Source organism: Vulpes vulpes, chromosome 5, assembly GCF_048418805.1.
Source record: "Vulpes vulpes isolate BD-2025 chromosome 5, VulVul3, whole genome shotgun sequence".
NCBI lineage: Eukaryota > Metazoa > Chordata > Mammalia > Carnivora > Canidae > Vulpes > Vulpes vulpes.
In genome coordinates, this window is record NC_132784.1 from 75,502,576 (window position 1) to 75,527,335 (window position 24,760).

The 24,760-nt window shown below is 37.9% G+C and overlaps 2 protein-coding genes across 2 annotated transcripts; both read left to right on the forward strand.

Annotated features, from left to right (window-relative positions):
- The first annotated feature begins 13,726 nt into the window (after nt 1-13,726).
- On the forward strand, nt 13,727-14,689 carry LOC112912172 (olfactory receptor 4A15-like). The gene has a single exon (XM_025988909.1). The coding sequence runs from the start codon at nt 13,736-13,738 to the stop codon at nt 14,687-14,689; it is 954 nt and encodes a 317-aa protein (XP_025844694.1). The 5' UTR covers nt 13,727-13,735.
- A 9,138-nt stretch (nt 14,690-23,827) lies between these two features.
- On the forward strand, nt 23,828-24,760 carry LOC112912205 (olfactory receptor 4C46-like). Its single transcript, XM_025988941.1, has one exon. It carries the CDS (start codon nt 23,828-23,830, stop codon nt 24,758-24,760), a length of 933 nt encoding a protein of 310 aa, XP_025844726.1.

Sequence of the window (24,760 nt, forward strand, 5' to 3'; positions counted from 1 at the left end):
CATCTCTTTGTGTCTTCCTCAATTTCTTTCAGAAGTGTTCTATAGTTTTTAGGGTATAGATCCTTCACCTCTTTGGTTAGGTTTATTCCTAGGTATCTTATGCTTTTGGGTGCAATTATAAATGGGATTGACTCCTTAATTTCTCTTTCTTCAGTCTCATTGTTAGTGTATAGAAATGCCATTGATTTCTGGGCATTGATTTTGTATCCTGCCACGCTACCAAATTGCTGTATGAGTTCTAGCAATCTTGGGGTGGAGGCTTTTGGGTTTTCTATGTAGAGTATCATGTCATCGGCGAAGAGGGAGAGTTTGACTTCTTCTTTGCCAATTTGAATGCCTTTAATGTCTTTTTGTTGTCTGATTGCTGAGGCGAGGACTTCCAGAACTATGTTGAACAGCAGTGGTGAGAGTGGACAACCCTGTCTTGTTCCTGATCTTAGGGGAAAGGCTCCCAGTGCTTCCCCATTGAGAATGATATTTGCTGTGGGCTTTTCGTAAATGGCTTTTAAGATGTCGAGGAAAGTTCCCTCTATCCCAACACTCTGAAGGGTTTTGATCAGGAATGGATGCTGTATTTTGTCAAATGCTTTCTCTGCATCCAATGAGAGGATCATATGGTTCTTGGTTTTTCTCTTGCTGATATGATGAATCACATTGATTGTTTTACGAGTGTTGAACCAGCCTTGTGTCCCGGGCATAAATCCTACTTGGTCATGGTGAATAATTTTCTTAATGTGTTGTTGGATCCTATTGCCTAGTATCTTGTTGAGAATTTTTGCATCCATGTTCATCAGGGATATTGGTCTGTAATTCTCCTTTTTGGTGGGGTCTTTGTCTGGTTTCGGAATTAAGGTGATGCTGGCCTCATAGAACGAATTTGGCAGTACTCCATCTCTTTCTATCTTTCCAAACAGCTTTAGTAGAATAGGTATGATTTCTTCTTTAAACGTTTGATAGAATTCCCCTGGGAAGCCATCTGGCCCCGGAGTCTTGTGTCTCGGGAGGTTTTTGATGACTGCTTCAATTTCCTCCCTGGTTATTGGCCTGTTCAGGTTTTCTATTTCTTCCTGCTCCAGTTTTGGTAGTTTGTGGCTTTCCAGGAATGCATCCATTTCTTCTAGATTTCCTAATTTATTGGTGTACAGCTGTTCATAATATGTTTTTAGAATCGTTTGTATTTCCTTGGTGTTGGTAGTGATCTCTCCTTTCTCATTCATGATTTTATTAATTTGAGTCTTCTCTCTCTTCTTTTTAATAAGGTTCGCTAATGGTTTATCTATCTTATTAATTCTTTCAAAGAACCAACTCCTGGTTCTGTTGATCTGTTCCACAGTTCTTTTGGTCTCGATATCATTTAGTTCTGCTCGAATTTTAATTAACTGTCTTCTTCTGCTGGGGGTGGGGTCCATTTGTTGCTTTTTCTCTAGTTCCTTTATGTGTAAGGTGAGCTTTTGAATTTGAGTTCTTTCCAGTTTTTGAATGGATGCTTGTATTGCGATGTATTTCCCCCTCAGGACTGCTTTTGCTGCATCCCAAAGATTTTGAACGGTTGTATCTTCATTCTCATTAGTTTCCATGAATCTTCTCAATTCTTCCTTAATTTCCTGGTTGACCTTTTCATCTTTTAGCAGGATGGTCCTTAACCTCCACGTGTTTGTGGTCCTTCCAAACTTCTTGTTGTGATTAAGTTCTAATTTCAAGGCATTATGGTCTGAGAATATACAGGGGACTATCCCGATCTTTTGGTATTGGTTCAGACCCGATTTGTGACCCAGTATGTGGTCTATTCTGGAGAGAGTTCCATGTGCACTTGAGAAGAATGTGTATTCAGTTGAGTTTGGATGTAAAGTTCTGTAGATATCTGTGAAATCCATCTGGTCCAGTGTATCATTTAAAGCTCTCGTTTCTTTGGATATGTTGTGCTTAGAAGACCTATCTAGTATAGAAAGAGCTAGATTGAAGTCACCACGTATAAGTGTATTATTATCAAAGTATTTCTTCAGTTTGGTTATTAATTGGTTTAAATATTTGGCAGCTCCCACATTCGGGGCATATATATTGAGGATTATTAAGTCCTCTTGTTGGATAGATCCTTTGAGTATGAGATAGTGTCCCTCTTCATCTCTCACTATAGTCTTTGGGGTAAATTTTAATTTATCTGATATAAGGATGGCTACCCCTGCTTTCTTTTGAGGACCATTTGAATGGTAAATTGTTCTCCAACCTTTTATTTTCAGGTTGTAGGTGTCCTTCTGTCTAAAATGAGTCTCTTGTAGACAGCAAATAGATGGGTCCTGCTTTTTAATCCAGTCTGAAACCCTGCGCCTTTTGATGGGGTCATTAAGCCCGTTCACGTTCAGAGTTACTATTGATAGATATGAGTTTAGTGTCATCATATCTATTCAGTCCTTGTTTTTGTGGATTCTTCCACTGAACTTCTTCTTAAAGGGGAATTTTAAGAGTCCCCCTTAAAATTTCTTGCAGAGCTGGTTTGGAGGTTACATATTCTTTCAGTTCCTGCCTGTCTTGGAAGCTCTTTATCTCTCCTTCCATTTTGAATGAGAGCTTTGCTGGATAGAGTATTCTTGGTTGCATGTTCTTCTCATTTAGGACCCTGAATATATCCTGCCAGCCCTTTCTGGCCTGCCAGGTCTCTGTGGAGAGGTCTGCTGTTACCCTAATATTCCTCCCCATAAAAGTCAGGGACTTTTTTTCTCTTGCTGTTTTAAGGATCTTCTCCTTATCTTTGGAATTTGCAAGCTTCACTATTAAATGTCGAGGTGTTGATCTGGTTTTGTTGATTTTAGGGGGGGATCTCTCTATTTCCTGGATCTGAATGCCTGTTTCCCTTCCCATATTCGGAAAGTTTTCAGCTAGGATTTGTTCAAATACATATTCTGGCCCTCTGTCCCTTTCGGTGCCCTCGGGAACCCCAATTAAACGTAGGTTTTTCTTCCTCAGGCTGTCATTTATTTCCCTTAATCTATCCTCATGGTCTTTTAATTGCCTGTCTCTTTTTTCCTCAGTTTCCCTCTTTGCCATCAACTTGTCTTCTATGTCACTCACTCGTTCTTCCACCTCGTCAAGCCTCGTCGTTAGGACTTCTATCCTGGATTGTATCTCATTTAATTGATTTTTAATTTCTGCCTGATTGGATCTAAATTCTGCAGTCATGAAGTCTCTTGAGTCCTTTATGGTTTTTTCTAGAGCCACCAGTAGCTGTATAATAGTGCTTCTGAATTGGCTTTCTGACATTGAATTGTAATCCAGATTTTGTAACTCTGTGGGAGAGAGGGCTGTTTCTGATTCTTTTTTTTTGAGGTGAGGTTTTCCTTCTAGTCATTTTGCTCAGTGCAGAGTGGCCAAAAACAAGTTGTATTGGGAAAAGGAGAAAAAGAGAGAAGGAAAGAAAAGAGAAAAAGAAAAAAGAGAAAGAAGAAAAAAAGGGGAAAAAGAGAAGAAAAAGAGAAAGAAAAAGAAAGAAAGGAGAAAAAAAAGGGTGGGGTGGGGTGGGGTGGGGTGGGGGAAGCAATCCGAAATCAAGAAGAAAGAAAGAAAAAAAAGCACAAAACAAAACAAAAACAAAAACAAAAAAACAAAAACCAAAAAACAAACAAACAAAAAAAAAACACGGGGGAGTATCTTCCGATTCTGTATACTTTAAGTTCCTTGACTTCCCTTGGAACTGGTCCGTGTCGCTGGTCTTCTGGGGGAGGGGCCTGCTGTACTGGTTCTCAGGTGTTAGCACTTGGGGGAGCTGCTCTGCCCCTGCCTGGTGCAGGGCTCAGTGGGGGTTGTTCACCCCGTGAGGCCCCGGGAGGAAGCCACAGTGGCGGGGGCAGCTCTGGGACCCTGGAGTCAGCTCCCGCAGTAGCTCCGGGGCTCTCCGTCTGCAGGGCCTGGGGGCTCCGGGGCGGGGCCGCTGATCTGCTCAGTTCCAGGCAGGAGGGTCCTCGCTGTCCTGGCCCTCCCGGCCTCTGCCTGTCCCGGGGGGGAGGCCGGATCCTGGGCTGTGTCCCGGCGCCCTGTGCTCCGGGGCCTGCGCTGTTGGATTCGCGCTCCCGGCGGTGCAGCCTCCTCCGCGGAGCTTCTTCCTCCGCCCGAGCCGCCGCCGCTGAGCTGCTCCCGGAGCCCCGCAGCCCCCTCCGCGGAGCCGCCGCCCGAGCCCCTCCGAGCTGTTCCGAGCCCCTCCGAGCTGTTCCCGGAGCCGCGCCGCCCCCTCCGCGCGGAGCTTCTTCCTCCGCCCGAGCCGCCGCCGCCGAGCTGTTCCAGGAGCCCCGCAGCCCCCTCCGCGGAGCCGCCGCCCGAGCCCCTCCGAGCTGTTCCCGGAGCCGCGCAACCCCCTCCGCGTGGAGCTTCTTCCTCCGCCCGAGCCGCCGCCGCCGAGCTGTTCCCGGAGCCCCGCAGCCCCCTCCGCGGAGCCGCCGCCCGAGCCCCTCCGAGCTGTTCCCGGAGCCGCGCAGCCCCCTCCGCGTGGAGCTTCTTCCTCCGCCCGAGCCGCCGCCGCCGAGCTGCTCCCGGAGCCCCGCAGCCACCTCCGCGGAGCCGCCGCCCGAGCCCCTCCGAGCTGCTTCCGGAGCCCCGCAGCCCCCTCCGCGGAGCCGCCGCCCGAGCCCCTCCGAGCTGCTCCGGGTCCCGCCGGGCGCTGCAGCCCTTAGGGAGCTCGGCGCATCTCCCGGGGCGCAGTTCCTCTGTTACTGTCCCAGGGAGCCCGAGGGCATCCCCGCCCTCCTGGGATCCTGCTCCAATTCCCCGGGAGGCCTTTCCCCCGGGGAAGGTTGGTGCAGCTCCTGGTCCTCCGGGACGGGGCTCTCCTGTCCTGGGGACACTCGCCCCGGCCTCAGCCCGGCTCCTCGTGGGCCCCTCCCCCTTGGAGGCCTTTTGTGCCTTTATTTCTTTTTCCCCGTCTTCCTACCTTGATAGAAGCGCGAACTCTTCTCACTGCAGCGTTCCAGCTGGTCTCTCTTTAAATCTCAGGCCGAATTCGTAGATTTTCAGGATGATTTGAAGGTTTTCTAGGTAATTTGTTGAGGACAAGTGACTTGGAGACCCTGCTCTGCTGCCATCTTGCCCCTCCCCCTCCTACAGCCTATTTTGTAAGAAAAGAAATTGAAAGAAAGTCACCCAGCCACATTGACTGATTGGCAAGACTCTTCGTTCCACCTGTTTGTTTTTTGAAACATATTGGTAATCATAAAAGTATAGATTATAGCTACCTATAATTTTGCTTCTTGCTTTTCTCTCTTGTAACTTGAAAATATTTCTGCATAGTTTTTCTAACTGGCTTTTGACTTGCTACATAGCATTCCCTCTGCTTTGAACAATTATTACCCACATAAGTATTAGATCAAGTTCAGAGGTCTTAGAAAGAAACCTATTCAGGTTTTGTTTGACAATATATTCAATGTCTAATTTGGAAAAGCTCTATTATCTTATTTTTTTTTGAAAGATTTTATTTATTTATTCATGAGACACACTGAGAGAGGCAGAGACACAGGCAGAGGGAGAAGCAGGCTCCAAGCAGGGAGCCTGAGTGGGACTTGACATGGGACTTGATCCTGGGTCTCCAGGACCACACCCTGAGTGGAAGGCAGGCACTAAACCATTGAGCCATCCAGGGATCCCCAAGCCCTGCTATCTTGATCACATTGAATCATTCTATCTGGGAACATGAAAAAAAGTCTCTGTTTTTATTTAGGTCTTAAGTATATCTATATTTTTCTCATATGGATCTTCTTTTTTTTTTCTAGTTGATTTCCATATATTTTGTGATTTGGGTTACATTAATGAGAGATACCCTTTCTACATTATATTTTCTAAACAATTATGACTACTATTTCCTAAAAGTATTTATCAGTTTAATCTTGAATTCAGGCACTTTACTGATTTATCTCATTTAAAATGATAGATTTCAGTTAATTCTGGATTTACTACATACATGATGCTAATATTTTAATGATTTTTCTTTCTAATATTTTGCATCATATTATATTATTGCAATAGCAGGAAAAATGGGATAACTGAATAAAGGAAATCTTGACTTATTCTTAGGTTCAATAGGAATGCCTGTGGTATAGTTAAAAATTTCTTCATTAGAGGCATCTGGGTGGCTCAGATGGTTTAGCATTTGCCTTCAGTTTGAGTCATGATCTCAGGATCCTGGAATTGAGCCCCATTTTAGGGCTCCCTGCTCCCCACTCAGTGGAGTCTTCTCTCTTTCTGCCTCTCCTCCTGCTTGTGCTCTTTGTCTATCTCTCAAATAAATAAATAAAATATTAAAACAAAATAAAAATATCTTCATTAAAGAGAGGTGGTGACTCCATGCCCTCTTCATTTCTCTCTTTCTCTCTTTTTTTTCTTTTAGGAGCCAGATATTGAAGAATAGAACATTCAAAAGGAACCACTTATCCTAAGGAAGTTGGAGACTTCACCATGCACGGTCAGGGGAAGGAACAGGCTCAGAAAAGACCCCAAAACCCTTAAGTTTGCACCTTAGGCTGCTTCTTAGCACAGAGATAATCTACAACAGTAAAAAAAAAAAAAAAGAAAGAAACCAATATAATAACAAAACCAAAACAAACCAAAAAGAAACCCCCACAACAGCAAACCTGGGAAAGGGAGGAGAATCTGATCTCCAGAATTACTACATTATTAGATTCAAATGTTTAGTTTTCAGCATAAAATCTGGAAACATAGAAAAAAAACAGGAAAGTACAGCTCATTCAAAGGAAAAAAATAAACCAATAGAAATTGTCCCTAAAATCTCTGATGACTGGACGGGACTTGAACACGTTGTCTTAGAGATGCTCAAAGAAGTAAAGGACGTATGACAAAGGCCAAGAAAAGGAAGATAAAGGAAAGCTCAAGGTCATGAATAAAATGGAAATATCAACAAAGAGATAGAAAACTTCCATATCAATAAACCTCAATAAGGAAATAATATGTTTTTCAGATCATGTACACAGAAATTCAGATTTAAAGACCTGACATTGTTATGTAAAATACATCTGAATATCAAGTGTCAAATAGTTCTGGATTTAGTTTTTTTTTTTTTTTTTCTTATATTACTTTGCAATAGTCTCTTTCAAATCAGATGTCCTGATCACCTGTTTCTGTATTTCTTTTTAAGACAGATTCTCCTCTTTTGGGCAAAACTTCTGGGTTTGAATTTTGTATGTGGGTGTTATCTCCTCCGAATTAAATGAAAGCTTTTAGTGTCTTGATTACCAATAATATTGTGCCATTGTGCATGTCTTTTATATGCAGAGATTTAGGCTTTTTACTTCACTACAGTGCCCTCTCCAACTTGAGAATTTCAGATATATGCTGATTAATTGAAAATAAATAATTCTGGTTCATGCAACATTATATCTTTGCTATTAATAAATGACGTGCTCCCTGCTGTTAGATTGCCGTTTTTTTCCCATTTAGTTCTCTTGAAGTGATTGGCCAGGAGAAGCCTCTGAAAACGTGGATCATGTGGAAGGCCTCCATTCTCGAGAGTATGAATCCTCAGTGAGTTTAATTTTGAACAAACAGCCTTGGAGACACACTATTTTAACAACTCAGTGAAGTAATTTGTTCATTCTTGATTTAGTGCTCCATCGTATATTTCCTTACCTGGGAGATTTCTCCTTGGGGATTAATGTTGTTGTCAATATATTAAAAAGAAAGCCATTACATTATTGGTCATGGATCAGATTAAAACAGTCGTGTAAATGCTTTCAGAAATATCCCAAACAATCCAAAATATCCATTTCTTTGATTATCCAGATCTCTGCATTATGAACTAAAAATGCTATTAAAGGTTTATTCAATTAATTTGGTTAGTTAAATATAATAATGAAATTTTACATTTGATTTTTGGTACATAATGTCAATGATGGCTTTCAAATTCAATGATTCATCAGTCATATCAGCTGTGTATTCTTGAAGTGAGCTGTGGATAATTCCATAATCCAAACTGTTAAATGTTTATGAAAGTTGAAGATGGTCATACTTTGTGCAGGCAAAAGGGGAAAAATTGTTATGTGACAAAGCATTTCTGGCTGCAGTAACAAAGTGTGTCCTGATATTTTTTCTGCAGTCACACTGGGGTTGATGCTGAGTTATCTTCATCCAATTAAGCCGTCATCTTCCAGAACCAGAGATAGAATTGCAGAAGTGTGGATTTGGAACAAATGACCAAAGAGGAAACAGAAAACCCAGGTAACATACTCAGAAAAACTCTTCATATGTTCTCATTCATTTGGGGAATATAAATAATAGTGAAAGGGAATATAAGGGAAGGGAGAAGAAATGTGTGGGAAATATCAGAAAGGGAGACAGAACATAAAGACTCCTAACTCTGGGAAACGAACTAGGGGTGGTGGAAGGGGAGGAGGGCGGGGGATGGGGGTGAATGGGTGATGGGCACTGAGGGGGGCACTTAACAGGATGAGCACTGGGTGTTATTCTGTATATTGGCAAATTGAACACCAATAAAAAATAAATTTATTATTAAAAAAAACTCTTCACTGTCATAGGAATAGGACAAAATAAACTTATAATAATCCGTCTTTCTTAAGGAACAGGTTTACCATTTGATCTAAAATATCTTATGCCGGATGGTACAGAAATAAGATAGTAAGTACATGCATTTTCTCTATTGTATAAAATATTATTAGAATAATTACAGTGGCAGTAATTTCTCCAACACTTTATTTTAGATTTACTTAATTATATACTGAGAAAAAGAAAACACAGCATAACATTACAGTACAACCTGATATATATATGGTCTTCAAAATAACTTTTTAAGATTGCTTTATATAATTTAAAGAATCCAACAATTATTTATTTTATATCAATATATTGGAGATAATAGTAAGGATTACTATAGCTCTTTATAAATTGTTACCTTATACTAGTATCTTTAAATGTTTTGACTCTGTGTAGACATTTTATTTTGTTGTTACTTTTCATTAACGTAATATATACATAGTACATTATTGTGTATTCATTACCACTATCCATCTCCAGAGCTTTTATCATCATCCCAAACTGAAACTCTGCATCCATTAAACAATAACTCCTCATTTCCTTGGCCCCTTGTAAACACTGTTGTACTTTCTGTCTCTGTGAATATGACTATTTACTTATGACTATATTTACCTTATAAAAGGGAGACTATAAGATATTTTCCCTTTTATGTCTGGCTAATTCACCTAGCATAGTGTCTTCAGGCTTTATCCATGTTGTAGCATGTATCAGAATTTCTTTCCTTTCTGGGGATCCCTGGGTGGCTCAGCGGTCCTTTCTAAGGCTAAATAATATTCCATTGTTTCTATGTTTTGGCTATTGTGAATAATGCTCCTATGAATGCTGGTGTAGAAATGACAGTTTGAATCTCTGCTTCCTATTGTGTGTATTTACCTCTCAAAACAGTTTGATATTTAAATTAATAACTCTTTATTACAAAGGAAAACTCAAAACGAATGTGGAAAGTTGAGGTGAGAGAAATTTAGCTACTTATTAGATTCATTGACCTGTATTTATACTTTATTAGAAAGTGGATTTTAGTGTCTGTGGAAATGGAAATCATGAATTTTATTAGATATGAGATCTATAAAATGCCAGTATCTATTTCTGCCTATGGGTTAATTATATGGATATTTTCTCATTTTTAGGGTCTTAAAAATATTGTGATTAACATGGACACATTGTGTTATGCGTCCAGTTGACTTCTTATTTATAAAATGAGAACGCCATTGATTAAATTTAGATTTAATGGTACATTGCAAAGAGGAGAATGAGATATAGAGAAACACAGACAGAGCACTTGTACACAGTGATGCAAATGGTAAAGAAAGGGGGATTCTGTAATTGTATATGATAATGACCCAGTCAATCCATCCATCCCTCAGAAAATGCTCCTTTGCATTATGAGAGAGGACAGTGGACTTTGGGGAAGCTCATGTAAAACTAATTATAGAGATGTGGCACTAAAGTGCATGGGAAAACAAATAATGGTAAATAACACTTGAATTTATTTAGCGCTTATTACTTGTTAGACAGTTTTTGGAGAGTTTTATTTGCATTATCATATTTAATCTTTAAAACTACTCTATGTGCTAGATGCCATTATGTTTCATTATGCAGATGATGTGAGTAATTTGCCCAAGGTCACACAGTTGGTAAGTATAGATTCTGAGGAGGCTTAGATACCAAACCAGAATGGAGAACCTGAGTTCTGATAAAGTACACTGTGGACATCCAGGGACACCCCTGAAAAATTATGGAACAAAACAAAACAAAACTCACAAAGACTATATATGGGACAGCTAATCAACTCTCTCTGATTGTTGTTATTCTGTGTTTGTTCCCAAAGTCTATTCAACCACATTCAGGTTTTAGACGTAGCATTTTTCCTTTACTATGAAGTAACTGACTTGGGAAAATGTGATAGTTCTTTAAAATGTATCTTTTTACATTAAAAAAATTTAAAAAAGGTTTTATGTGTTTATTTGAGAGAGAGAAAGAGAGCAAGTGCAGGTGCCTGTAAGCACCTGTGCAGGAGAGAGGAGGCACGGGGATGGGGGTAAGCAAGATGGAGGGGGAGAAGGGAAGAGGTAGAAGGAGAGGGGGAAGCAATCTGCTCATTTAGCAGGAGGTCAGGCAGAAGGCTTGATTCTAGGACCCTGGGATGGTAAGCTGAGCCAGAGGTGATGTTTCACTGACTGAGCCATCCAGGTGCCCATATATGTATCTTTGTTTATAATTGGATGATCAGATTAGGTGTTTATTAAGACCTCAAAATTTTTGCTGCATCATTTTTATGGTCACTACTCGATCATTAAAAGAAATGCTTGCTTATGTGGGGAACATATTTTACTATAGACTGCTAAATAGAAACATATTCAGATATGTATTGTGATCATATTTTTCAAAAAGATCTGGACTAGACTCAAAATTTCAGAGTCCATAATTTCCAGTATTTTGCTGATTTGAAAGTCTTTCCCAGTATCTTACACTTTGCATACCATAGACATGGGCTGTTTTTCTGCTTTATGTTGAGTTTCACATAGTGTAGATCTTAATTTATGTTAGTTCTCATTGTGGGATAGTTATCATAGATTTAAGTTTTTGGAGCATCACTCAATGATTTATTTGTTCTTATTGATTGTGTTAAGAAATTTGAAGTATCTCATGAATGTTGGAAGCAGATATATTTATTTTTAATAAAATACTGCATTGGTAAAGTATAGAATTTTGTATCATTTTGAGTCAAATCACTAGTTTTCAATAGCCTAAAGTAATAATTATGTTCATAAGCACATTTTAATAGTCAAATATTTATCAACCCTTAAAATGCATAAGGTACACATATCGATTCTGATGATATGTGTACCTTTATTAAAAAGATGTGTTTACTCTCTGGGCAGATCTAATAGATGATGAGAAAACACAGCTAGGGAAAACACAGCTATTAACCAATGAGTGCTACAGGACAAGGGGTTGGATTCTCCTAATGGAAGTTACCTCTTGAATACTCAAACAATCCCTATGAATTGTGAGTATTTGCCATTATAAATGCAGACACAGCTTTATAACTGTGAGTGAAGATATTTATGTATGCAATGAACTGCTGGAAGCTCCGAAGATTGAACTCCTTTAAGTAAAGTAGCTAGTCTCTCCTGATATCTTAAGTTCAGAATTTGGTTTTCTGGAAGTATAAAACTTCTGAAGGGTGAGTCCTGTATTGATGCTGGATCACCCTCCAGTCTAACTCCGGATTCAAAGTTCAGGAAATCTGAAACTCCTCTACTTCCAATTTAGTTCCCCCAAACCAAACTTGATCAATTTCAAAGCTTATGTCATTCAGTTCATTTATGGTTTTCGCCGGTTCCTATCTGCCTTTTCTGTTTTCTCTTATTTTCTCTCTTCTATGTTTATATTCTCCCTCTGATTTTTTTTATTTTTTTTAATTAAATTTTATTGGTGTTCAATTTACCAACATACAGAAAAACACCCAGTGCTCATCCCGTCAAGTATCCACCTCAGTGCCCGTCACCCATTCCCCTCCAACACCCGCCCTCCTCCCCTTCCACCACCCCTAGTTCGTTTCCCAGGGTTAGGAGTCTTTATGTTCTGTCTCCCTTCCTGATATTTCCCAACATTTCTTTTCCCTTCCTTTATAGTCCCTTTCACTATTATTTATATTCCCCAAATGAATGAGAACATACACTGTCCTTCTCCGATTGACTTACTTCACTCAGCTCTCCGATTGACTTATTTCACTCAGCTCTCCGATTGACTTATTTCACTCAGCTCCCTCTGATTTTGAGTACAAATTAGTGTGTCTAGAAGCATAAAGAATAAATAATCTCATTTCCTTCACAAATGATAGTCTACAAATATAGATGTTATAATGGAGCACATTTAAAATAATTCTGCCAAAACAAAATTGCACCCATTACATGTACAGTTGGCATTGGATGGTATCTGATAGTCTTCATGGATAATTTATTTTCCTTAGGTAAGAAGGAATGTCTTGTATTCCACATAGACTCAGATAATCAAGAACTAACAGTATGAACAAAATATCTGGTCTAGTTGATTCATCACTTTAATATCAAATAACCTTTAACACATGCTAATTCACCGAGTATTGTAAAGCTGGTCTACCACCAAGTACTAGCATATTCTTTAAGATACAGTTTTTAATGACCAGGATTCAGAAACTCAAACATCTGAGAAGATTATAACCTTTCCAATTAAGAACATGCATTCTCCCAAGATGATTGAGCAAAATCAATTGATGTTTTGAGATTTTTAGTATAGAATTCTTGCTATAATATCATGATTCTGCCTAAAATCTTTATGATTGCATTCTAAATTGAGCTATGGTTAGCAATAATCAATTCTAAACAGTTTTGGAAAGTAGGGAAAATGTCTATGTAGTACCTATTTACTTAGATTTGTACTATTCATTTTTCTACCCAATAATCTAGCTTGTAATAAATTTCAGTTCAGTTTGTATGCTTATGTGTGTGTATTTTCAAACAAAATGTTGCTTACATTGTACTTTCTTGAGTGGGAAGAATTTAATATACTGATCTCATTTGGTTTCTTACATGCTTAAAATTCAGCTGAATTAAATAAAGTTAATAAGCCTTTAAGGGGCATTCATGGTATGTCTGGTTCTCTCACTTCTGCAGGTGACTTATTTTTCAATATTTGGAGCTCATAGTGAAGCAACTCAGAAAGGCAGTTATCTAAATTCAAATTATCACTTTATGCTCCATGAACTAGGTATTATTATGTAAATAAGGTTATTAGAGATGAGATTATTTCCATGGTGGATCTCAGAAGGCCAAGAAAGCATTCAAGATAAAAATAAATGACATATAACATGCAGATTGCAGTAATTGTGAACAGGATTCTGGAGAAAGACCTTCTTTGTTGTTTGGTAGGTCATGTCACAGATATGCCCACTTGCATGTACCTCCCACATAGAAAATTGGTCTCCTCATTGTAGTTGATGCAAGAAATTTGTGGAAATGAAAGCAAAAACTGTGAGTGGTGATTCTAAACTCTCATATTCTAGAAAGTCACCCTGTTTGAGGCTCTGTGGGGCAAATATTGTTGAGTCAGGTAGCTATTTTTGACATAAAGCTTGTGATCCTCTCAAATTCATTATGGCTCTTTTGTTTGCAGCTTCTGACACCAGAGTTCAATGCCTTCCAAAGAACATATGGGAAATAGAAACAATGTGACAGAGTTTGTCCTCCTGGGGCTCACACAGGACCTGGAGGGGCAAAAATTTCTGTTTATCCCATTCTTACTTATCTACATTGTGACAATAGTGGGTAATTTGCTTATCATAGTGACCATTATGGCCAGCCAGTCTCTGGGTTCTCCCATGTACTTCTTTCTGGCTTATTTGTCATTTATAGATGCTACTTATTCTACTGTCATTGCTCCCAAGATGATTGCAGACTTGCTCTATGAGAAGAAGACTATTTCCTTCCAGGCTTGTATGACTCAAGTCTTTCTAGATCACTTATTTGCTGGTGCTGAAGTTATTCTTCTGGTGGTGATGGCCTATGACCGATATGTGGCCATCTGTAAACCACTTCATTATCTAATCATCATGAATCGGAGGACATGTGTTCTCATGCTGCTAGGGGCCTGGACTGGAGGCTTCCTGCACTCATTGGTTCAATTTCTTTTTATTTATCAGCTCCCTTTCTGTGGCCCCAATGTCATTGACAACTTCGTGTGTGATATGTATCCCTTATTGAAACTTGCTTGCACCAATACCTACCTCATTGGAATTTCTATGATAGCTAATGGTGGAGCCATTTGCACTGCCATTTTCTTTATTCTTCTAGTTTCCTATGGGATCATATTATACTCCCTTAAGACTCATAGTTTAGATGGGAAACTCAAAGCCTTCTACACCTGTGCATCCCATATAACTGTGGTTATTTTATTCTTTGTTCCCTGTATCTTCCTGTATGCAAGACCTAATACTACCTTTCCCATCGATAAATTCATGACTGTGTTTTTAACATTCATAACTCCCATGCTGAACCCCTTAATCTATACTCTGAGGAATGCAGAAATAAAAAATGCCATGTGGAAACTTTGGAGTAAAAATGTGACCTTAGTTGGTAGAGAGTTGTATTGCTCATGCAAAATATGATATTACTCTTTTACAGAATCAGGACTATTTTCACTATCAGTGATTATATCTCAAAAATTATCTCCTTGGGTTAGTTAACCTATTTATCCTGAAACAGCTATATAAATTAATCTTTATTGAGTTGGAGTATGTTATAACCCTTACAAAGCAAGAGAATTGTGTGAGTTTAATCCCTGACATATGTAATCATGTTGTGTTAGGATTCTTCAATGGGCATCAATTTTTTGGTTTTATTTCAAGTTTTTGTTTGTGGGGTATGGTACCTCCATGGAACATAAAAATATAGAACTTATTCTCTTTTAGTCCAAGACAGTGAAATTTTAAAATGAAAAATTCACATTGTTAAAAAAGCTTTAACTAACAATAAAAATAAATATATTGGTCAAATTAATTAATTTGAAATTTCACTGCACATATTTGTAGTTGAGGATAGATCTATGAGAAGTGAACTTTATTAGCTTTATACTGTGATGGTAGCATATGTTGATTTTGTATATTTGAGTTAAGTTTTAGACAGAAAAATTAAATTATTCAACCCATTGTGTACATCTATATCAAATGGCCTCTTCTGGTAATTGAAATACATATTTAAGTCACTCATGTCAGAGTGGAACCCATGGTCTGCCTACATCAAATTCTATTCTCTGGGTATACTTTTTTAAAAATTGCAATAAATGTTAAACCTTTTGGGAATGTGCTTTGTTTTACATATGAATGCCTTTCTCATTCTCTGTAAACTTTGTGTTCTTGACTTAAGTGAGAAGTCAAAGGTACCATTTCTGTTTACAATTGCTCTACAGAAGTTTTGGAGGTTGATTACTGTATTATGAAGATCGTTTTTCAAGACCCTGGCATTACACATTACCTTGTTGAGAGGTCAACCCATAACATGGATTGAACATGAAATTGGTATTTTTTGCCCTCATCCTTCTTTCAATTTATAATTGGATCCAGTTAGTGTACTTAGCAATATTAATGCTTCCATTTATTTAACATGTATTGAATAAATGCCAGACATGAATTTTCATTTATTCTTCAATGAAGAAATAAAATGTAACCTAGGTATTTTAATCAGAAAGGAATCCAATATAGTGGAAATGCTTCAAAATTACCAGTATTAAAGGAACTGACACCTGGATACTGGTGTGAACTCTGTTGGGATCAAGGATTCACCACCTAAGCTGTGATGCAGAGATGAGGAAGCCTGATTCAGGATGAAAGATCTGTGCATATATTCTTAAGTTCTTTCCTTGTTCTGATTTTATATATATATATATATATATATATATATGTTTTAAAGTTTTGCTTCTTACATTTACATCTTTGACCCATATAGGATATACATTTTCAGGTATGGTGTGAGGTAGAAACATAGTTTCCTTTTTATGCTAAGAATAAATTTTCCCAGCACATTTATTGAATAACCCTTGAATTTCCCACCATGCTGCAACACCTCCAACTTCATATATAAAAAATCCATATATCTATTCTTCCATTTCTTAGCTTTATATATTGTTCAATTAGTTGATCCATGAACAGTAATACAGTACCTAGATTACTGCAATGTTTCAGTTTACTATTGTAACATAAAAAAATCACCCCAAAATTTAGTGGCTGAAAATACCAGCAATCACTTTATTGCTTCAGATAGTTTCAGTGAGTCATGAACTTGGGAGCAGTTCAGAGAAGTACTTCTGTTCAGGGTCTCTCCTGAGATTGCAGGCAGAAATTGGCTGAGCCTGAGGTCATCTGAGAAGTTTCTCCACTCACATGTCTTGTACCTAGGCCTGCAAGTCTTGAACAGTGGGGACTAGAACAACTGGTATTCCTTGAGATCGTAAGGAGGATGTGGCCCTAATATGATAGGAGATCATATGATAGGATGTGTCCTTGTAAGGAGAGGAAGGAACATTAGAGTTCACTCCCTCAAATGTGTGCACAGAAGAGAAGCCATATGAGGACAGTGGGAGAAGGTGGACCATCTACAAACCCAGAAAGGAGACCTCACTAGAAACCAACCCTGTTGCGACCTAGATCTTGGACTCCAGCCTCCAAGACTTGGGAAAATCAATGTCTGTTTAAGCCCCCCAGTCTGTAGTATTTTGTTATGACAGTAGAAATAGATTCATGATGATGATGATGATAAATAATCTAGATTTGGCAAATAAAGCCTTGAATTGAATTACCATAATTCAATTCAGGAAGATTGTAGCTTCTCATCCAATCATCAGATATGAAAAATTTATAAAACTAGACTTTTTAAATGAGTGAATCATCACAAATCCTTGAATAAATACTCTATGATGCCACCCAAAATAAGGGGTGTGTATCTTTCTCTAAGGCATCTGAGACCATTTGCCAGGGTAACAGTGCTCTGGAAAAAGAAAAATACACAAATATTTCTGGAGATACTGGAAATATGTTGCAAACCAATGCTCATTCCTGGGTAACAGAATGCCACTGTGGTCTAGTGGTCAGAAAGCAGATGGAAAGTGAAAGAATATTGGCTCAAAGCTATCATCGTGGGCCAATTCTGCATCCATTATTAGACTACAGACTACATGTATTCTCTAGGAGTACATTTCCATTTTGGATCATTAGTCACTGGAGTATAGTTTTATGGAATGAAGGACTGAGTAGAACTATTTAGAACTAATTTTCCTCTTCAAAATAGTAAGCAAAAAGCAGTAAGCATATCCTTGGACTACCAAAGAGATTCGGTGGACATAGGGAGTGAGACTTAACTACATTCCCATTTAATTTACTTGTTTGGCTTGGGAATAAAATGGAAAGACATTCTAAATCTGTGTGGAAAGTGGAAGCTTAAATAAATTAGGCAAGCCAAAAATGTCTTTTGTTTGAATTACTCTCAACAAATGAGAATATCAGCTATGCCATATAGGTAAAAGATAGGTAGGTTGAGCTATAAGAAGACTAAATTTTTATCCTTAATTTGTCACTATCCGAATGTATAATTTGGGAATATTTCTTTCCATCCCTGAATCTCAGTTTCTTCACATGGAAAATAAAAAGTATGGATTAGGTACTTTTCAATAATTAATTCAATCTCCAATGCCTAAGATTACTGACTGACCAAATTCTAGCCCCTCTGTGCTTGAATTTTCAGAAAACTCTCAGAATATAATATGAAATCCAAGATTAGTATTCTTCTTATAGTTACACATGGAAAACACTTTCTAGGGACTTTTGATTGTGGAGAGCTCTAAAATTAGGCAGAGAATATTGTGGAACTGAAATAGTAGAAACTCTTTTTGATTCTACCACTTACTAGTTACACCATCCGGGAAAAGTAAAAGAAATCATTCTAAGCCTCAGTTTTTCTATCTATGAGTTGGGAATAATGTATTCATCCTTTAGAGTTATTCTGAGATTGAATATGAGAGATTATAAATAACGTACTTGATACCTTCTTTTGATAGTGAATGAAGAGCAAATTAGAAATGGAAAGGGACAGTAACATGTTATTAACTGACTTGACAAAGTAAATAGGTAATAATAATTCCAAATTCTCCTAAGAGAATTCTCAAAGGAAGAAGTTGATATATTTCAAATTCCCAAGTGTTATTTTGAATCTATTTGTTAATGTCTCCACAACTTAGAATGAAAATCAGTCTTCTTAAAGCCTTTGTTGAAAGATGGTTGTTAATGAAGGATCATACTACCTATCTTAGTAAGTGTTCACATGGAAGGTAATGTGGGGCTAACGTAAAAATCAGGACTTGAGGCCAGATGAACTTGAATTATATCTTCAGGTCTGTTCCTCATTAACTATATATCCTAGGGTACAAGGTTTTCCTTTTTCATGTCTCAATTTTCCTTTCTGTAAAAGGAGGAGCATTTCCACCACATATAACTCTTTCTAAAAAAAATTAGAATTTTTTAAAAAATTTTTATTTATTTATGATAGTCACACACACACACAGAGAGAGAGAGGCGGAGACACAGGCAGAGGGAGAAGCAGGCTCCATGCACCGGGAGCCCGACGTGGGACTCGATTCTGGGTCTCCAGGATCGCGCCCTGGGCCAAAGGCAGGCGCTAAACCGCTGCGCCACCCAGGGATCCCCTTTCTAAAAATATATTAAATGAAATAATTTACATTTTTTCCATAATGCCTAGCCCATATGAAATAGTCAATGCCAATTTTTTATTATTACTTATAATAATAATGGCCAACCTTCACACAGAACTTTATAATTACCAAATAATTCACATGTCTTAAGAGAAAAGTAAGCTTAATTTCCTTAGTCCTTAATCATCTCAGAACTTTAATATTTCTGAGACCACAAAAATAAAAATAGAGATGAGAAAAAGCTATTGGGAAGTTCAAAATAGTATTAAAATTTCTTTTAAAAGTGTCTTCTCTAAAATTAGAATGACACATAATCATGATTAAAAAATATAAAATACAAATAGGTAAAAAAAGAAAAAAATGTTAGTTTCAGCATTACAATAAACCTATAAAGTAAGACTGTTTTTGCTCTATTTACTTTCTGCATTTTTTTCATGCATAATTTTAAATAATTGTACCTATACCTTTATAGGTACAATTTATAGCTATACTCTTTCTAATAAGAGTATAACATTTAACAATATGGTACTGAGCATATTTCTTTGAGTTAAAAGATTTTGGAGAAATGTTTCTTTAATTCCTGAAGGCAAAAAGGGGTACCTTATTTAAATGCACTGAAATGACTTTTAGCTTTTATTCATTGATTGTGTAGTAGACCTTTCCTGTCTTGATTCCTATGTAGTTTGGTTCTTAATGAGGGAGAGCACTGCTGGGAGAGGTGCTTTTGGTTGTTATATATGTGTTATTTATTGCATGAGAGAGGCTAGTGAAAACCTCATGGTTATGGGTTGAAGATGTGGCTTCTGATATCACATTTGAAAGCAATCAAAGCAAAAGATTTCTCTCTCCAAGAGTTGAGATGATTTTATTTGATAAAATATAGTAAATAACTGGAACCTCATTGTTTCCAAAATTTTAATCTCTACACAAGAAATAATACTCCTTTGCTTCATGAAGTGATAGGAAACAAAAAGTTCTTTCAAGATTAGATATTTAGAATTTTATTCCCTACTTTAAGTATTCACTTAATCTTTAGTGCAAAATCTTGAAATGCCTAACTCTGTGTACTAGTCACAATGATACGATCTAATGCTCCATCTTCCTGGGTATCGCATTTGGTTATATGGCCTGTCTACATTGAAGTGCAGGTCTCTGACCCTTTGAACGTTTTCTCTCTTTTTCATTAGAATGTTGGTTGTCCATATCATAGATGAGGAGCTCTTTCAGAGCAGGCTCATGTCTTTGTATCTCTCCTTGTAGACCCCCTTCAAGCCACTTACACATGTTAGGGGCTTAACGTGAATCAATGAAAATTTGGGTAGTAATTTTTAGATGCTAATGTTTAGGTGCTAATGTTTAGATGATTTAATTGCAAGAGTAAGCCAGGCACCCAAACAACCATGTTTGTGAGAGATAAAACATTGGAATTTTAAAAGATTGGATTCTCTCTCTCTTTGGCCCACACAGATTTACACAGAAAAAAAATTTCCTTCATTAATTTAACTCAGCTATGGTGATAATACCTGTTATAGATATTTATTTTTTCAGCCTAGGGGCTGTAAAAAGGAGGCTGGTTAGAGTCTTACAATATAGCCATCCTAGTTTCCATATTATCACTTGCAGCATTGATAAACATAGGTAAGTCTCTTCACATTTCCTGGCCCTCTTGGTTACCTATTCTTTTACTGGATTATTTTCACCAGTCCTTTTTCAGAAGGGACTGAAGCAGTACTTTCCGGGACTCTAAGGGGAGAAATATTATTTGCTCTTTGATTATATACCATTATAGGTTAAGAGATAACTCTAGAAAAACAAAATCTGGAGGCATGAAAAGGGGATGAAGAGCAGGAGACAAGTAGAGATCTTTTTTTTTTTGTTGGGAAGGGAGAGTGCTGAGATAAAAGGTAGGAAAGAATGAGTTCAAAGGGGAGAGTATCTGTGAATGACAACACTTGCAAGAAATCTATTTCTTTTTATTGGAATTTGACATTCACTTTCAAACTGTAATTGTGTAACAAACACTGCCTTTAAGGCCAAGACTAATAAATCTAATGTGTAAGGAGTGTGTGTGTGTGTGTGTGTGTGTGTGTGTGTGTGTGAAATAGCTTACAAGCAGTCACTTTGGAAAAGAAGAGAGAAAGATTCATGCTATGTAGTTAAAAACTATGCAAATAATAGACAAATATTCACATTCTTTTTTAAATAATTCATGGCTTTGGAGGGTATAGATACAACCTCATAGAAAGAACACTATATGAATAGTCATATTCAAATGTCACCTTTTGTATCTACTTTGTGTCAGTTACTGACCTAGTAGTGCCTCTGCTCTCACAGATATCCTTTAAGTTGTGTATCTTCATTTTATAGTAAACAGTGAAGAGTTTTAGAGGTTAAATGAATTTTATACAATTATCTCTGCTCTTTATTTCAGTGTAAGGCCAGAGTCACAGCCTACTGACTTACATTGAACAGCTTCCTTACCCTTTCTAATTCTTCATTATTTCATCTGTTAAATAAAGATGATAGCAGCGTCTGACCTCACTGTTGATATAAAGATTAAATCTGTCTGGCACTTGATAAACACACAAGCAAATGTTAGCTGTGTTAGTGGTGACGTCTAGACATGACATTGTCTCAGTAAATGACAACACTATCTTTAGATGATGTTGTCCAAAACACTTTGGAGAAATTTTTACTCTTTTCTCTCTTTAAATCTATGTTAAATTCCTCATCAAATTCTACTGTATCTAACTTTATCCCTTTATAATACATTCACCTCTACTACTACCATCCAGGTCCAAATCACCATCCCAATTTGGTTGGATTATTTCAGTAACCTTCTAACTAGTCTTCTTCCATACTTGCTCATTTTTTTAAAGGTTTTATTTATTTACTCATGAGAGACACAGAGAGAGAAACAGAGACATTGCCAGGGGGAGAAGCAGGCTCCACGCAGGGAGCCCAGTGTGGGCCTCAATCCCAGGACCCCGGAATCACGACCTGAGCCAAAGGCAGACGATCAACCACTGGGCCACCCAGGTGCCCCTAAAAGAAATACATAGGGTAAGAGAGGGAAACATAAATGGGAAGTCATCAGAGAGGGAGAAATACCATGAGAGACTCTTAAGTATAGAAAACAGTGGGTTGTTGGAGGGGAGGTGGGTTGGGGGATGGGGTAATTGGGTGATGGGCATTAAGAAGGGCTTGTAATGTGATGAGCACTGGGTGTTATACACAACTGATAAATTATTAAACATTACATCTGAAATTATCTACTTATATGTTGGCTAATTGAATTTAAATAAAAAATGAAATAAAGTTCATTTTTGACAAAAAATATTGTGTAAAACAGAATGTAACATAAAGATTACTAGACGTCTTCAGTGGAAGTTTATGTGTTATCTATGGCACTCTCTGGGATTATATGATTCTATGGGATTTATGTCTTTTATTGCCTTGAGCTATTTTACAACTCTTTAAATGTATAAAACTGATAATAGCACTACAACTCTGGTCCATAAAAATGCAAATGTTGTTTGGTGGAAGGTTGATTAATTTCCCTGACCATTACAGATAAAGTCAGTTTTGCATTTAATTTGTAAATCAATTATACATCCCTGATTGAATAATGTAAGGGTGGTATTTTGGATTTTCCTTTAGGCTGATTATAATCTTACTAGTTTCCTCATTAATTACAGATGCTTTATAAATAAAATAAATTTATATAAAGGGTAAGCTATTTCCTCATTTATTTTTATTTTTATTTTTTGAAAAAGAAAGAACATAAATTTTCTGCATCCATTGGAGTCCTGAAACAACATACTTAAAATTAGAGCTTTTTTTTTTTTTTTTAAGATTTTATTTATTTATTCATGAGAGACACACAGGGAGAGGCAGAGACATAGGCAGAGGGAGAAGCAGACTCCCTGCGAGGAGCCTGATGCCAGACTGGATCCTAGGACCCTGGGATCACGACCTGAGCTACCCAGGTACCCCTATAATGAGAGATTAAAAAGAGTTTAATTATGTTTACTTACCAATTTATAGGTTGGGTTAAGGGAACCCAATAAGGGATGATAATGCCATTACCACAGTTGGACCTGAGAGAGCAAAGGGAAAGAGTGATCACAGGAACCCAGAAGGTCCAACCCCAAGAGCTCCGCTAGTTAGTCACCCAGTGATTGACAAACCACAAGAGGGAACCAGGACGATAACTATCCTGAGATCCATTTCTTCTCACCTGCCTTCTTACATTCAGCTGGTACCACCTATTGGCCAGAAGGCAAGAAATCTGGCTGAAGTGGACAAGGGAAAGAAGCGCCCAGGGTGGACACTTTGAGTGTAGATCTAAAGGGGTAGAAGGAATATGTCTAGTCATGTTCCATTTTTTCCCCTTAGTAAGAGAGTAAACACTTTAATTTTTGGAATTAGCTGGAAAAAAGAAAACACAGGAGAAGTAAGTAAGGAGTCTTCTAACTTATTTATTCATTTAATACTTGCTGAACACCATTATGAGTCAGACACTGAACCAAGGGCTGGGGATAAAGTGGAGAACAAGACAGAGACAGGTCTGACTCTGGCTACTTATTTAAAGGACTTTAAATGGAAAAGAGCATGAACTAGACTTAATCTGTGTATCAACCATGTGGGAAACCAAACCAACAGTTGTACAAATAGTTTTCTTTTTAAAAAAAAAAAAATGAAGACATTTATAACATTTCTTACTGGCTGAGAAGCAATCAGATTTATTTATACGTTGAGCTCCCTGTGTCTGGATGTCCTCTAGCAAAGGGTCCATGACCATTTGTTGAAAGAGAAATTTTTTTGCATCCTTGTAAGAAATGAATTAGCTTCAAAAATTCACTCTTTTTATAAAATAGAAAAAGCGTGTTTCTTCCCTTTGGCACACCATGAAAAAAATAGCTTATACTATTAAAAAGCTTTGGGCTTATCTAAAAACCCAAAATATAAAGTTCTTATCACCTTGCTCTTGAAAATTGTCTTTACAGGTTAATTCTCCATTCTTGTGTTCATCATCAGCATTGAAATGAAAGAAAACAGGATGAATGTAACTGTATTCATTCTAATGGGACTTACCCAGAATCCTCAGATGCAGAGAATTCTATTTTTGGTGTTACTTGTCACCTACATTGTCACTGTCTCAGGCAACCTGCTCATTGTGGTTACTATAATCCGCAGCCAGACTTTGGACTCCCCAATGTATTTCTTCCTGGCCTTTTTGTCTCTGATAGATGCATGTTATTCCTCTTCCATAATTCCTAAAATGCTAGCTGATCTGCTCTTTGATTCAAAATCTGTTTCCTTTAGTGGCTGCATGACACAGCTCTTTGTAGAACATTTCTTAGGAGCTTCAGAGATTGTCCTCCTTGTAGTCATGGCCTATGACCGCTATGTGGCTATCTGTAGACCTCTGCACTATGTGACCATCATGAACCATCACACATGCTGCCTCTTCGTGGGGATGTGTTGGGTAGTGGGTTTTCTCCACTCCATTGGACAGATTCTCGTTACTTTCTGGCTCCCCTTCTGTGGTCCCAACATCATGGATCACTTCATGTGTGACATTTTCCCCTTGATACAACTTGCCTGCACTGACACTTTCTTTGTTGGTTTCTTGGTTGCTGCCAATGGTGGAGCAATTTCTTTGATAACCTTTGTGATGTTATTGATATCCTATGTGGTCATCCTCTGCTCCTTGAAGACTCACAGTTCTGTGGGGAGGAAAAAGGCCCTCTCTACCTGTGGCTCTCACATCACAGTTGTTGTCTTGTTCTTTGTGCCCTGTATTTTTATGTATCTGCGACCAGTAGCTACTTTTCCAATGGATAAAGCCATAGCTGTATTCTATACTCTTGTTACCCCCATGTTAAACCCTGTCATCTACACAGTAAGGAATTCAGAGGTAAAAAATGCCATGAGAATGTTATTAACCAGGAATGCAATTTCAGATAATAAATGA